Source organism: Lactuca saligna, chromosome 8, assembly GCF_052625555.1.
Source record: "Lactuca saligna cultivar CGN05327 chromosome 8, ASM5262555v1, whole genome shotgun sequence".
Taxonomy (NCBI): domain Eukaryota; kingdom Viridiplantae; phylum Streptophyta; class Magnoliopsida; order Asterales; family Asteraceae; genus Lactuca; species Lactuca saligna.
In genome coordinates this window covers 72,214,245-72,226,067 of record NC_136424.1, presented here as the reverse complement: position 1 = coordinate 72,226,067, position 11,823 = coordinate 72,214,245, and the positions used below count along the sequence as shown (strand labels likewise).

Sequence of the window (11,823 nt, the reverse complement as noted above, 5' to 3'; positions counted from 1 at the left end):
CACGTAGTAAGCGAAGAAGGCATACATATGGACCCTTCAAACATCAAAGCGATAGAGAATTGGTCAGCACCGAAGACCCCCACAGAAATCCGTCAATTCTTGGGCCTCGCTGGCTATTATCGCAAGTTTATCCAGGATTTCTCCAGGATTGCTAAGCCTCTAACCACCCTAACTTAGAAAGGTGTACCCTTTAGCTGGGATGAAAATCAAGACACTGCGTTCAAACTTTGAAGCAGGCCCTATGCAGCGCACCTATCATGCATTTGCCCGAAGGGATGGAGGTCTTCGTTGTCTACTGTGATGCATCCAATCAGGTCCTAGGTTGTGTGCTTATGCAGCGAGGAAAGGTTATTACTTATGCCTCAAGGCAGCTGAAAGCACACGAAGTCAATTATACAACTCACGACCTAGATTTCGGAGCAGTGGTCTTCGCATTGAAGATATGGAGACATTATCTCTACGGAACCAAGTGCACTGTCTTTACCGATTACAAGAGCCTACAATATATCTTTGATCAGAAAGAGTTAAGCATGAGACAACAGCGATGGGTAGAGCTACTCAGTGATTATGAGTGTGAAATACGCTACCATCCCGGTAAGGCCAATGTGGTAGCAGATGCCCTCGGCCGAAAAGAGTACTCAGGTCGCAGAGGAAAGGCACTAACCATGACCATCCATTCCCACTTATCCGCACAAATAATAGAGGCTCAGCTGGAAGCCTTAAAACCAGAAAACAAGTCGGATGAAGCTTTGATAGGAATGGAAAAAAAATTAGAGATCAAGGGAGACGGAGTCTATTATTTCATGAACCAAATCTGGACCCCAAAGTTCAGTGGTTACAAAGAGGTTGTCATGAACAAGGCTCACAAGACCAGATACTCCATTCACCCAGGTTCAGATAAGATGTACCTTGATCTCAAGAAGTTATATTGGTGGCCAAACATGAAAGCAGAGATCGCTACCTTCGTGAGCAAGTGACTGACTTGCTCCAAGGTGAAGGTTGAATATCAGAAGCCCTCGGGTATGCTCCAGCAGCGGGAAATACCTAAGTGAAAGTGGGAGAGGGTTACTATGGATTTTATCACTGAATTATCCAAATCTCATAGTGGGTACGATACCATGTGGGTAATTGTCAACCGATTGACCAAATCCGCCCACTTCCTTCCAATCAAAGAAACTTTCAAAATGGAAAGACTTACACGAATCTACATCCAAGAGATAGTTTGTCTTCATGGTGTGCTTGTGTCCATCATCTCCGATTTGGATAGCATATTTACCTCGAGATTTTGGCAGTCACTGTAGAAAGCTCTTGGAACTAAGCTGGATATGAGCACAGCTTACCATCCACAAACAGATGGAAACAGTGAGAGATAGATTCAAACCTTGGAAGACATGTTGAGAGCATGTGTAATCGATTTTAGTAAGGTGTGGGACATCCATTTACCCTTGGTTGAGCTCTCCTACAACAATAGTTATCATACCAGTATCAAGGTTGCGCCTTTTGAAGCCCTCTATCGTCGTAAGTGCAGATCCCCGAGGTGGGCGACACGCAACTATCCAAGGGACAAGTCCCCGACAGCACTCTCACCGGTCCAGAAATCATCCGTGAAACTACAAAAAAGATCGTACAAATTCAAGAACGACTAAAGGCTTCAAGAGATAGAAAAAAGAGCTACGCAGATAAGAGATGAAAACCCTTGGAGTTCTAGGTTGGATACCATGTTCTATTGAAGGTCTCACCTTGGAAAGGCATTATACGCTTTGGAAATCGTGGAAAGCTAAATCTGAGATACATAGGACCATTCGAGATCCTTGCTAGGATCGGTCCCGTAGCATACAAACTTTGTTTACCGCAAGAGCTTAACAACATTCATCCCGTCTTATACGTCTCGAATCTTAAAAAGTGTTTGTCCAACGAAACCCTTGTGGTCCCTCTCGACAAAATTAAGATCAACGAGAACCTTAACTTCGTGGAAGAACCAGACGAAATCATGTATCGAGAGATCAAACGAACAAAACAAAGTCGCATACCAATAGTGATGGTTCGCTAGAATGCCAAGCAGGGACCTGAATTCATTTGGGAGCGCGAAGATTCAACGAAGTAGAAATATATGCATCTCTTTTCGAGTCTGTGATTTATATTGTATGTTCAAATTTCTGGACGAAATTCCCTCTAGCAGGGGGGTGATGTAACAACCCATAATTTCTTTTATACAAACCGTTCAAAATCAATCAATTCAGAGTTATTTCTGCTATCATTTAGCATTGTTTGGGGTCGATTTGGGTATTCTAAGCTCAATACAATCAAGGTTTAGGTTCAAGTATGAGTTAGTATAATTCATAACATAACATTCGGGCTAAACACTCCTTCAAGAGGAGTGTATGGACACAAACATGAGTTTACGGCCGTACACCCCCACCCCTCATCGTCGAAAACTCCCTCTATATAAGGTGTCTTAGCCATCATTCACCACTTTACACACTTCAAGTCTAGAGCTCTTTCTCTCTCTCTCTCTCTCTCTCTACCTTCATCAAGTTTTCTTCCAGATCTTCAAAGATGTAAGTGTTTCCCATTTTGATTTGATGTTACATTCCTTTATCTAGTGGTGAATCCATGTTTTCATCTCATAATTTTCATCTTTGGCTAGATCTTCATCTTTCACCAAGAACACACACTAGTTCTTGGTGGCTAAAAACCCTCTTCAAGCTTCCAAAATCGTGAGTAACTGCTCCATATGCTTGTTATCTACTAGAAATGCTTAATTTTCACCTTGAAATTGACCCAATAAGCATGAATATGAAGGGTTTACAGCCGTAAACCCATGTGTATGGTCTTACACACCTCATGGAATGTAAACCCTAGTTGTTGGTCAAAGATTGGCCTTAAACTCTTCTTTAAGCTATACATGGGACCTAGAACACTTCCGGGAGGCTAGAAAGGACCTTAAAACACCTCCAAATGCACACTTCTTCAAGAGTGTACGGTCGTATACTCCTTGGCCGTACACCCATGGGCCGTACACTCTTGGGCCGTAAACTCCTTTAGGTCACACACTTATGGACGTACACACCTTAGTGTGGCCATAAACCTCCTTCAATCAATCGCATATGATTCTTAACACTTAGTTTCAAGTGTTTCCTAGTCCCTAAGGTGATTTCCTTTCATAATCAGCCATGGTTTACCCCAATCTAATACATATACATGCTATTATATGTTAAATAGGATCCGTTTGTGTTCAGGACTTCACTTGACACTCAGCATCCTTATCAACCTTACATTTGAATCACACATCAACAGTGAGTTCATACCCCTACACTTTTATGGTTTTTATACGTTTTTAGGGGGAGAATACAAGCCAAACACAAATGATTTTTGTGAACTAAAACCGAAGGGATTCCAACCCATTTAAAACTTATGCAATTGATACAAACCAACGATTTCCATAAAATACATTGATATTTTATCCCTTTTGTATTATGCGGAGCATAAGGGATGGTTTTTAAACATAATTGCATAGTTTTCAGAACAATTCACGAGCTTAAAATTTCAGTCAAATTATAATAGGTATAGTTAGGGGAATTCATTACCATTTTTACCGTTACAAACTACTTGCTTGAACAAACGTATAAAGTATGACAAATTTAGTTTATGATATCCATTATTATGTTCAAATAACAAGAGTATAACACTAAGTAATTATTTAAGTAAATTATTTGTACTCTACCAAGTATACAAACGGCTTCAGTTACAAGAACACAATAAAGAACAACACATAAACTAGTTAATACATGATTGTGAGACACCTCTTAAATTGTACCTTTCGGGGTACTGGTAAAACCCTCTACGTTTAGTATAGCCAGAGTCTCCTGGAGGGAGAGCATGAGATTTGTGAATAGATCTATTCGGGACTGACAATCTCACACCTAAACTGCTAGCTACAGTTAGGCAGGCATGCCTGGGGTGAGAAATATCATACCATACGATGCCTGAAGAAATGCCGCGGAGGTCATCAGTCATATTAGCATGGTTATACGAACTTAAAATAGTTTAAACTAACCTTTGTTTACGGGATCTCATTCTTCACTAGTTTTATTTTAAGTAATTAAACGTACTATACATACTGGTGATAGCCATGGTTTTCAAACAAAACATACTATACATAATGGTGATAGACAAGGTTTTCAAACAGAACATACTATACATACTGGTGGTAGCCACAATTTTCTAACAGAACATACACTACATACTGGTGGTAGCCAGGGTTTTCAAACAGAGCATACTATACATATAGTAACGAACAAACATGCTAGAAAATATTGGATTTTCTTGGGAAACATGCATACATTTTTCAGATTCATTCGCAGGTTTTCATCACAAAACAATCTCATGAACTCACCAGCTTAATGCTAATACTCTTTTAAAATTGCTTGTATTCTCAGTAAATCAGTAAACAGGTACTCCCACAGCATTTTGAGAAGACGGATCATATAGAGACACATCTTTTACTTATTTTGTCATACTTTTGATGTATACAAACTTTGTATCAAACAGATGTAAATATTCATATTATATTGTAATGGTTTTGTTTACTTTGATTACTATGATGCAATTATTGTGATACTACACATGACGTCCTCCACCCCCGAACGTTAACGTCGTTCCAGTTTGGGGGTGTAACATAGATGGTTAATGTTCTGGCATTTTACCTTGAATGAGCTGAGAATGGAGTAAAAATTTTGGATCTCCTTGCTTCTACTTGAACTTCCAAGCCTCCTTCTTCTTCTCCAACTTCAAACACACATAAAAAGGCATCAAAAGGCTTAAGAACACACAATAAGGGTTTAGGGTTTCAATTTAGGGCTTCTCTGAGTTGGGAGGGTGATGGAGGCTGGTTTGGGATGAGATAAAGTGTTTAAATAGGGTGTAAACCCTAACCATTATGGTTTTGTCCAGACAGATCCTACTCGTCGAGTTGGTCTCTCGACTCGTCGAGTAGATCACTAAAATCCCCGCATAATGTCGAATCTACTCGACGGGTTGGGCCTCCAACTCGCCAAGTCCCAGAGTAAATTACAACATTACTTGAATTTAAATACATACCAGGAACCAGGTGTTACATCTGGTATGTTGTTTGTCATTTGATATTATTTAAGTTAAGTTTTATTTAGGAATTTGTGGAGGATTGTGACACGTGCCACATTATTAAGTAGTGATACGACCTTATATGGGTCGCAACACGAATCCACAATCAATCCAAACCCTAATATTGGGATTTGGGATGAATATAATGACACTAACTCCTACGATTTACATGATTCTTCAGCCTCCATCTCTAGAGAAAGAAACCCTACCCCTTGATTTCTTTGTGTGTGTGTGCTTTTGGTGATCTTTAGTGGGAAATAAAGGAATTAGTGTTGTCAAGAATCTAGATCTAGAATAATTTCAACTTTTTAAAACTCATTATGGACTGTTATAAGTATTCGGTTTTAAAGCTTTTTACTTCTTGCTTAGTAGATTTAGGAGTTTTAACTTGTTTTGGTCCATTCTGTAATGTTTGAGTGGAGTTTGGAAAACTCCAGGTTCCAAGGATGCATCTTGAAGGCTTCTAAACCCATTGTGGTGAAAAGAAGTAAACTTTTTCATTCCATTTTAGCCATGTATGGTTTTGGTGGCACTTTGGCACCATTTTTAACCTAGGCTAGGGGGTCTTGTTGTTTGGGACATGAAAATGTATAAAGTTGATAACTTTATCCATTAATACATTCTTTCATTGAGATATGTAAAGTTGGAGCTTTAATCTTAAGGTATTATGTGCTTAGCGAGAAATTGGAATCTGCCTTGGAAAGCATGACGCGACCAAGAAGGCTCGTGATCTGATATTTAAATTATGTTTGCGAATGTTTTGTCGATACATGATCACGATGTGACTTGTAACTGGGTTGTGTTGTGCGGACCGTTGACTGTTAATTTTTTGACAAGTTTAAATTTTAGTCAAATCTACAAATTTTGTGTTGTAGGCTAAGGTTTGACTTCTTTTGTTATCTAGGTGGTTCATGATACCAATTTTTGTGAGTGTACGTGTGTAGTTATGAGTTCAGCTTCCAGTTCAGGTAAGTTATCTCATTATACTATATGTTAATATATATATATATATATATATATATATATATATATATATATATATATCGTATGATAGGATGCAGATGTATTTTAGTATGTTGATTATACAAGTAGGCTAGTATAGTCGTTTGCATGTTGATTGTTTGATTATATGATATGTTGATATGTTATGTTGAGGTGTTAAAGGTGGATCGACACTATAGTCGAGAACCTAGAATACCCAATGTTGGTAACTAGAGGTCATGATAGCCATTAGTCATTGTTAATAACTAGATAACAGTGGAATCGTTAGTCATTGATGATCAGGTGGATCGACATTTGAACCAAGAGCCTTTGTTTGTATGTGTATTGCAGTATTTAGTATTTTGGAGAACTCACTAAGCACTTACAATTATTGAATAAATAATTATCAAGTAGTTCCTCTGATCATAGGAAGGTTCCAACTTGATTGTACCGTACCTGCATCGTAGAAGATTATGTTTTTAGACTTCCGATGTTTATGATGATTTTGTTACATTGATTTTCATGACTCGTTTTTGTGGTTTTAAACAATTTGATGTTATATCTTTTATATTAAAATGAATATTTCACTTATGATTTAAAAGGAAAAGTTTTGTCTAAAATTTAAAACGTTACAAATATAATTATTTTGTCCTAATTAAAATTATATGATCTTCTGTTTACAATACATGAGTGTGTTTGGCACGAAGCTTTTGTGAGCATTTGGGAGTTTCTAGCGTTTGACAAAATGCTCCGTTTTGAACATAAAGTCTAGTTTGGCACTACAAGCTTTTAGAGTTTGGTTTAAACAAAATGATCCAAATCTAAAAGTTATCTCATGTAGCTTTAACAAAACGCTATCCGCTACCAGCTACCAACTTTCCGATACTCGCTAGCAACTAGTTTTGCCAAACACGCCCATCGTTGTTCGGTCAATAGTGACACCATAAAAAAAGAACATTATGATGCAAGTAATCATGATCTCTAACAACAAATTATATTAGTTTCTCTTACTATAGAGGATCATAATGTTATTTTTTATACTAATATTGTAATGTAGTGACTATTGAAATTATTTTAAATTTTTTAAAAACATAAATGAATAAGATTAGCAAGTTCTATTAAGTTGCTTAATATTACAATATAATATAATACATCTATTTAAACAATTCGCTAAACGATCTGTTTGTTGGTTTAAACAAGTTATAAACAAATCCACCAAGAATCGCTCCAATAATTGGAGCACAAATGTATACCCACATTCCTTTGTAATTATGGAGCACAATGGCTGGTCCAAGGCTTCGTGCTGGATTCATTGATGCTCCAGATATTTGTCTTTATACAAGTAAATAAATAGATTCTCTTTAGTTTTGAATAATAAAAATCCATTCACTAAAAATAACAAATCAACTAGTAAGTTAGGAAGTTACCCTGCTACAAAGACATTTAATGTTATAGTCATGCCAACTACGATTCCCCCTATCTTTGTATTCTGCAATTTCACATTAAAAATTGTTTTTATGCTTGATTGATTGTTCAAAATTTATATATATATATATATATATATTCTATTTTTATGCAACACTTAGGTAAAAATATAATAAACATTGTATCAAATCTGTAAAAAAAATTAAATAGGATTAAAAAGACATTTTTCACAATTATTACTAAATAACCATTTATTTTGCACAAAAGGCTTTGCGAAGTGCATTTATATTGCAAAATTATGTTATTAATGTTGAGTTGTGGAGTCTGATGTTTACTAAAGGGATATAACCACTTATAGGATGATGGAAACAAAGGTACGAAGGCAAGATTGGTAATCAAGGGTTTGCAATAGAAAATAAATAGAGTTGAATCTAGTGAAATCTTCTCCCCGACAGTGAAGGTGACTATAATCATGTTAGACTTTGTATTATGGCTACAAAAGACTTAGATATTCAACAAATAGACAAAAATCCATATTTCTTACATAGTGATCTTGAAAAAAGATACCTATATTGCATACCATGGAGGATTCCATATTGCTGGAAAAGCCAACATGGTGATTAAATTGAACAAAAGATTATGAATGGAACTAAACAAGCATCAATGCAATGATACTTGAAATTTAACAATTTTACGTAGAGAAATAGATACATGATATCTTAAATATACCAATGACACTACTTAAAGTGGTTTAGTTCATATTATATTATATTGGTGTTATATGATGATATGTTGGTAGCAAGATCTTACACGAAAGAAATCAATATGGTATGTAAATTGAACAAAAGATTATGAATGTAACTAACAAGCATCGATGCAATGATACTTTAAGTTTAACAACTTTATGTATAGAAATAGATACATGATATCTTAAATATACCATTGTCACGACTTAAAGTGGTTTAGTTCATGTTAAATTATATTTGTGTTATATGATTATATGTTGGTAGCGGGATATTACATAAAAGAAATCAACAAATTAAAAAAGAAAATTTTTAATAATTTTGAGATGAAATATCAGTGGTTCCAATACAACTAGTTGCCATGATTATAAGAAAAGTGTTGTAGTAGTTTAGTCTGAATAATGTAAAAGTGAGAAGTACACTTGCACGAAGTAACTTGAAACTTACAAAAGACAATCATAGGACAAAGACAAGAAATACATGGGGAAAATTCTTTTATGTATCGTTTTGTCGGTATTTTGATGTATATTATAGTATGCATGATGCCATATATTGCTCATGTAGTGGGAGTTATAATCATATTCATGTTAAATACGAGAAAAGAGCATTACGAAATAATAGAATGGTTAGTATGCTACTTCAAAGTCACCTCTAGTCCTACCATGTGTTTTAGATGAAAATGGGTTATAATAAAAGGGTTTGTAGATGCAAATGTGGATAGTTATTTAGATTCGAGTAAACGCACTATATATGTTATGTATTTAGAGTATGAAGAACATAAATCATGTGGATGTAGACTTCAAAAGAATATTTTTCTTTCAATCATAAAAGAAAATTATATAATTATTGTAAAAACAACCAGCTAAATAATTAATATGGTTGAAAAGCTATATAGAAGAATTGGACAAAAAAAAATGAAGATAATGTACTTTATTACGACATTCATATGACATACCATTTCATTAAAGAATAAAGCAATGAAATAGGTTGAAAGATCTTTGGTGCAAAGAATTCAATATATTTTTTATGAAATAGAATTTTCCAAAAGACTTGGATAAACCTTAAGTTGTACTAAATTACAACAAAAATAATAAGGATTTTTTGGAATAGTCATTAGAATAATTTCATGAAAGAAATGTTAGTTCGAAAATAAAGTTTACTGAAACAAATAATTATTTCATATAAGTTCAAAAAACTGAAAATCATTACAAGTATTTTTTTTCATATAGAAGGAGAATATGTACGCTTTGCGCGAAATAAAATTATACAGTTAAACTTTTGGTATTTATATGTTAGTAGAAATATTTATGTCATTTATACTAACTATAAAATAATAATTATTACATTACTGGATGTAAAATTATAATTAATATGAACAATAGATAAAATGATATTTATGAAAATCAAATCATTTAATGGTCTCTACTCACACTTTTGTGCGTATAAAATTAGTTATATTTCTTAACTGTTTTAATTAACTATTGTTATGATTTATAAATTTTTAATATTTTTTATAATGTTTTAGTTTCATCATGATGATTACTTAAATTATCAATCATTGTTTGTAATGTAATATAATTTAATTTATAACTTTATTATATTTTTAACTATTATTATTATAAATTAATTTTAAAAACAACTTAACTGATTTTTAGTTATTATAAAAAATAGTTTTTGGACATCTTTTAGTTAATTTTACTTTGAGATTTAGGTTTTTTACATTTATCATATTTAATATTTTCCTTTTAACTATTTTAAAAATATACATTGAGTTTTTTAAAAATTATTTAATATTTTACTTTAGGTTTTAAATTTTACATTATATTTTTAAGTTTATTTTATATATTAATTTAGGTTATGTAGTTAAAACTATATTGAAATTAACAAATTAAGTCTATCATATTGATAATTCAAGAAGTCTTCTATTTATGATAATATTTATAAATACCAACATATTTAAGTAAATAAATTAAAGGGTATTATGTGGGAATTTAAAGAGTGATAATACAGTATGATATATAGTTTGTATATAGTATGATATGAAATTCGTATATAGTTTTGGTCATATTAGAATATTAATGGCTCTTTAAATAAAAAAATATTTTTAAAACACATGAAACTTATTATCTTTTATTCCAATATGTTTTAATTATGTGACATACAATTTTTAAATAAAAAAGATAATATTATTTTTACTTTAAAATTGAAGCGTTTAACCCTTTGTTTTATTTTTATTTTAGAAGCCAAACAATTAATCCTTTCATCTAAGTGTCAAATATAAGGAATTTTAGTCTCAAAGTATAAATAACTAATTATTTTATCCTAAGTAAAATAATAATATAATTATAATATAATTGCTTGTTTACTATACATACCGCCCTTCGATCAATAGTGGCACCAGAAATAACAAACATTAGGATGGCAGTAATGATGATCTCAACAAAGAACGATTGCATGGTTGAGCCAGAAGGTGTGGTTCCAAAAAACGCTTTCGGTGTTATGTCCAAAATCAATGCTAATGTTCCGCTAGCGAAAATCGATCCTAGTGTTTGTGATATTATATAAAAAAACACCTACAAATCAAGACATCATCGGTACATCAAATGCCCCACTATAAATCATAATCTTTTGTAATTGGTAAAAGTAGAGTCTGATTTCAATAAGCTAAAACGAGAAATAAACATTAATAAATACCTCCTTAAAAGGAAACAAACCCAAGAGGGCCAATGTGATTGTGACGGCAGGATTAAAGTGGGCGGAGACATGACCGACGGAGTAAATCATAACCATAACGATTAGGCCCCACGACACACTTATCCCTGGAAAACTGACTGCACCACCGTAAAGCTGATTGACAGCCACCGACCCACAACCAGCAAAAATAAGAAAATAGGTTCCAATAAACTCGGATAACAACTGCATGCACGTATGTGTAATCAAAGTAAACCAAATAAGTACACATCTGAACAAGAGGTTCCATATATTATATTGCATCAATTTCGTCTAACAACTTATGCATTTTGTTATCATTTTCAATTGGATGATCCATAAATCCAACTAGTAGTTGCATGCATGCAAAAACATTAAACATATATACATATACCCGTTGGGCCAAATCAACAGCAGGATTCGAGGAAACGGTGAGATCGGAACTCAAGACGAAATTTCCTTTCTCCACTGCTGAGATATTTGATTCGTTATCACTCGGAAGTGCCATTATTCAAGATTATTAATTACCGTGTAACTAAATAAATGAGAGAATGAATTAGAGAGAATGAATAAGTTTAGGAGTATGAGGGTTGCCGCTTGATGTTTCTATATAGAGGAGCTGAGTCATATGTTTACTATATATGATTAGTTTTTGACCTATTTTTGGGAACCTAAAAGGTGATTGGCCAATAATTTCGTTGTTTACCATGAAGTCAACATAATTTCTTTTTTTGACAATTGTTGTACTAACATAACTTATACCTATATATTGGTTCCGAGTCAAAAGCTTCTTTGACAGACAATTGGCTTGTCTAGAGACTTC

General features: G+C 33.7%; 1 protein-coding gene across 1 annotated transcript; it reads right to left on the bottom strand.

Annotated features, from left to right (window-relative positions):
• Nucleotides 1-7,258: 7,258 nt before the first annotated feature.
• On the bottom strand, nt 7,259-11,558 carry LOC145011629 (putative aquaporin NIP-type). Its single transcript, XM_078970369.1, has 5 exons — nt 11,395-11,558; nt 10,986-11,207; nt 10,667-10,864; nt 7,551-7,612; nt 7,259-7,455 (listed from the first exon to the last, which is right to left on the bottom strand). Exons 1-5 carry the CDS (start codon nt 11,506-11,508, stop codon nt 7,278-7,280), a joined length of 774 nt encoding a protein of 257 aa, XP_078826495.1. The 5' UTR covers nt 11,509-11,558; the 3' UTR covers nt 7,259-7,277.
• Between the last annotated feature and the right edge of the window lie 265 nt (nt 11,559-11,823).

Coding starts and splice junctions, on each gene's coding strand:
- LOC145011629 (XM_078970369.1), bottom strand. CDS start 11,508: ATGGCACTTCCGAGTGATAACGAATCAAATATCTCAGCAGTGGAGAAA. Junction 11,208..11,394: donor CTGTTGATTTGGCCCAACGG/GTATATGTATAT, acceptor ACGTGCATGCAG/TTGTTATCCGAGTTTATTGG. Junction 7,456..7,550: donor TTAAATGTCTTTGTAGCAGG/GTAACTTCCTAA, acceptor ACTTGTATAAAG/ACAAATATCTGGAGCATCAA.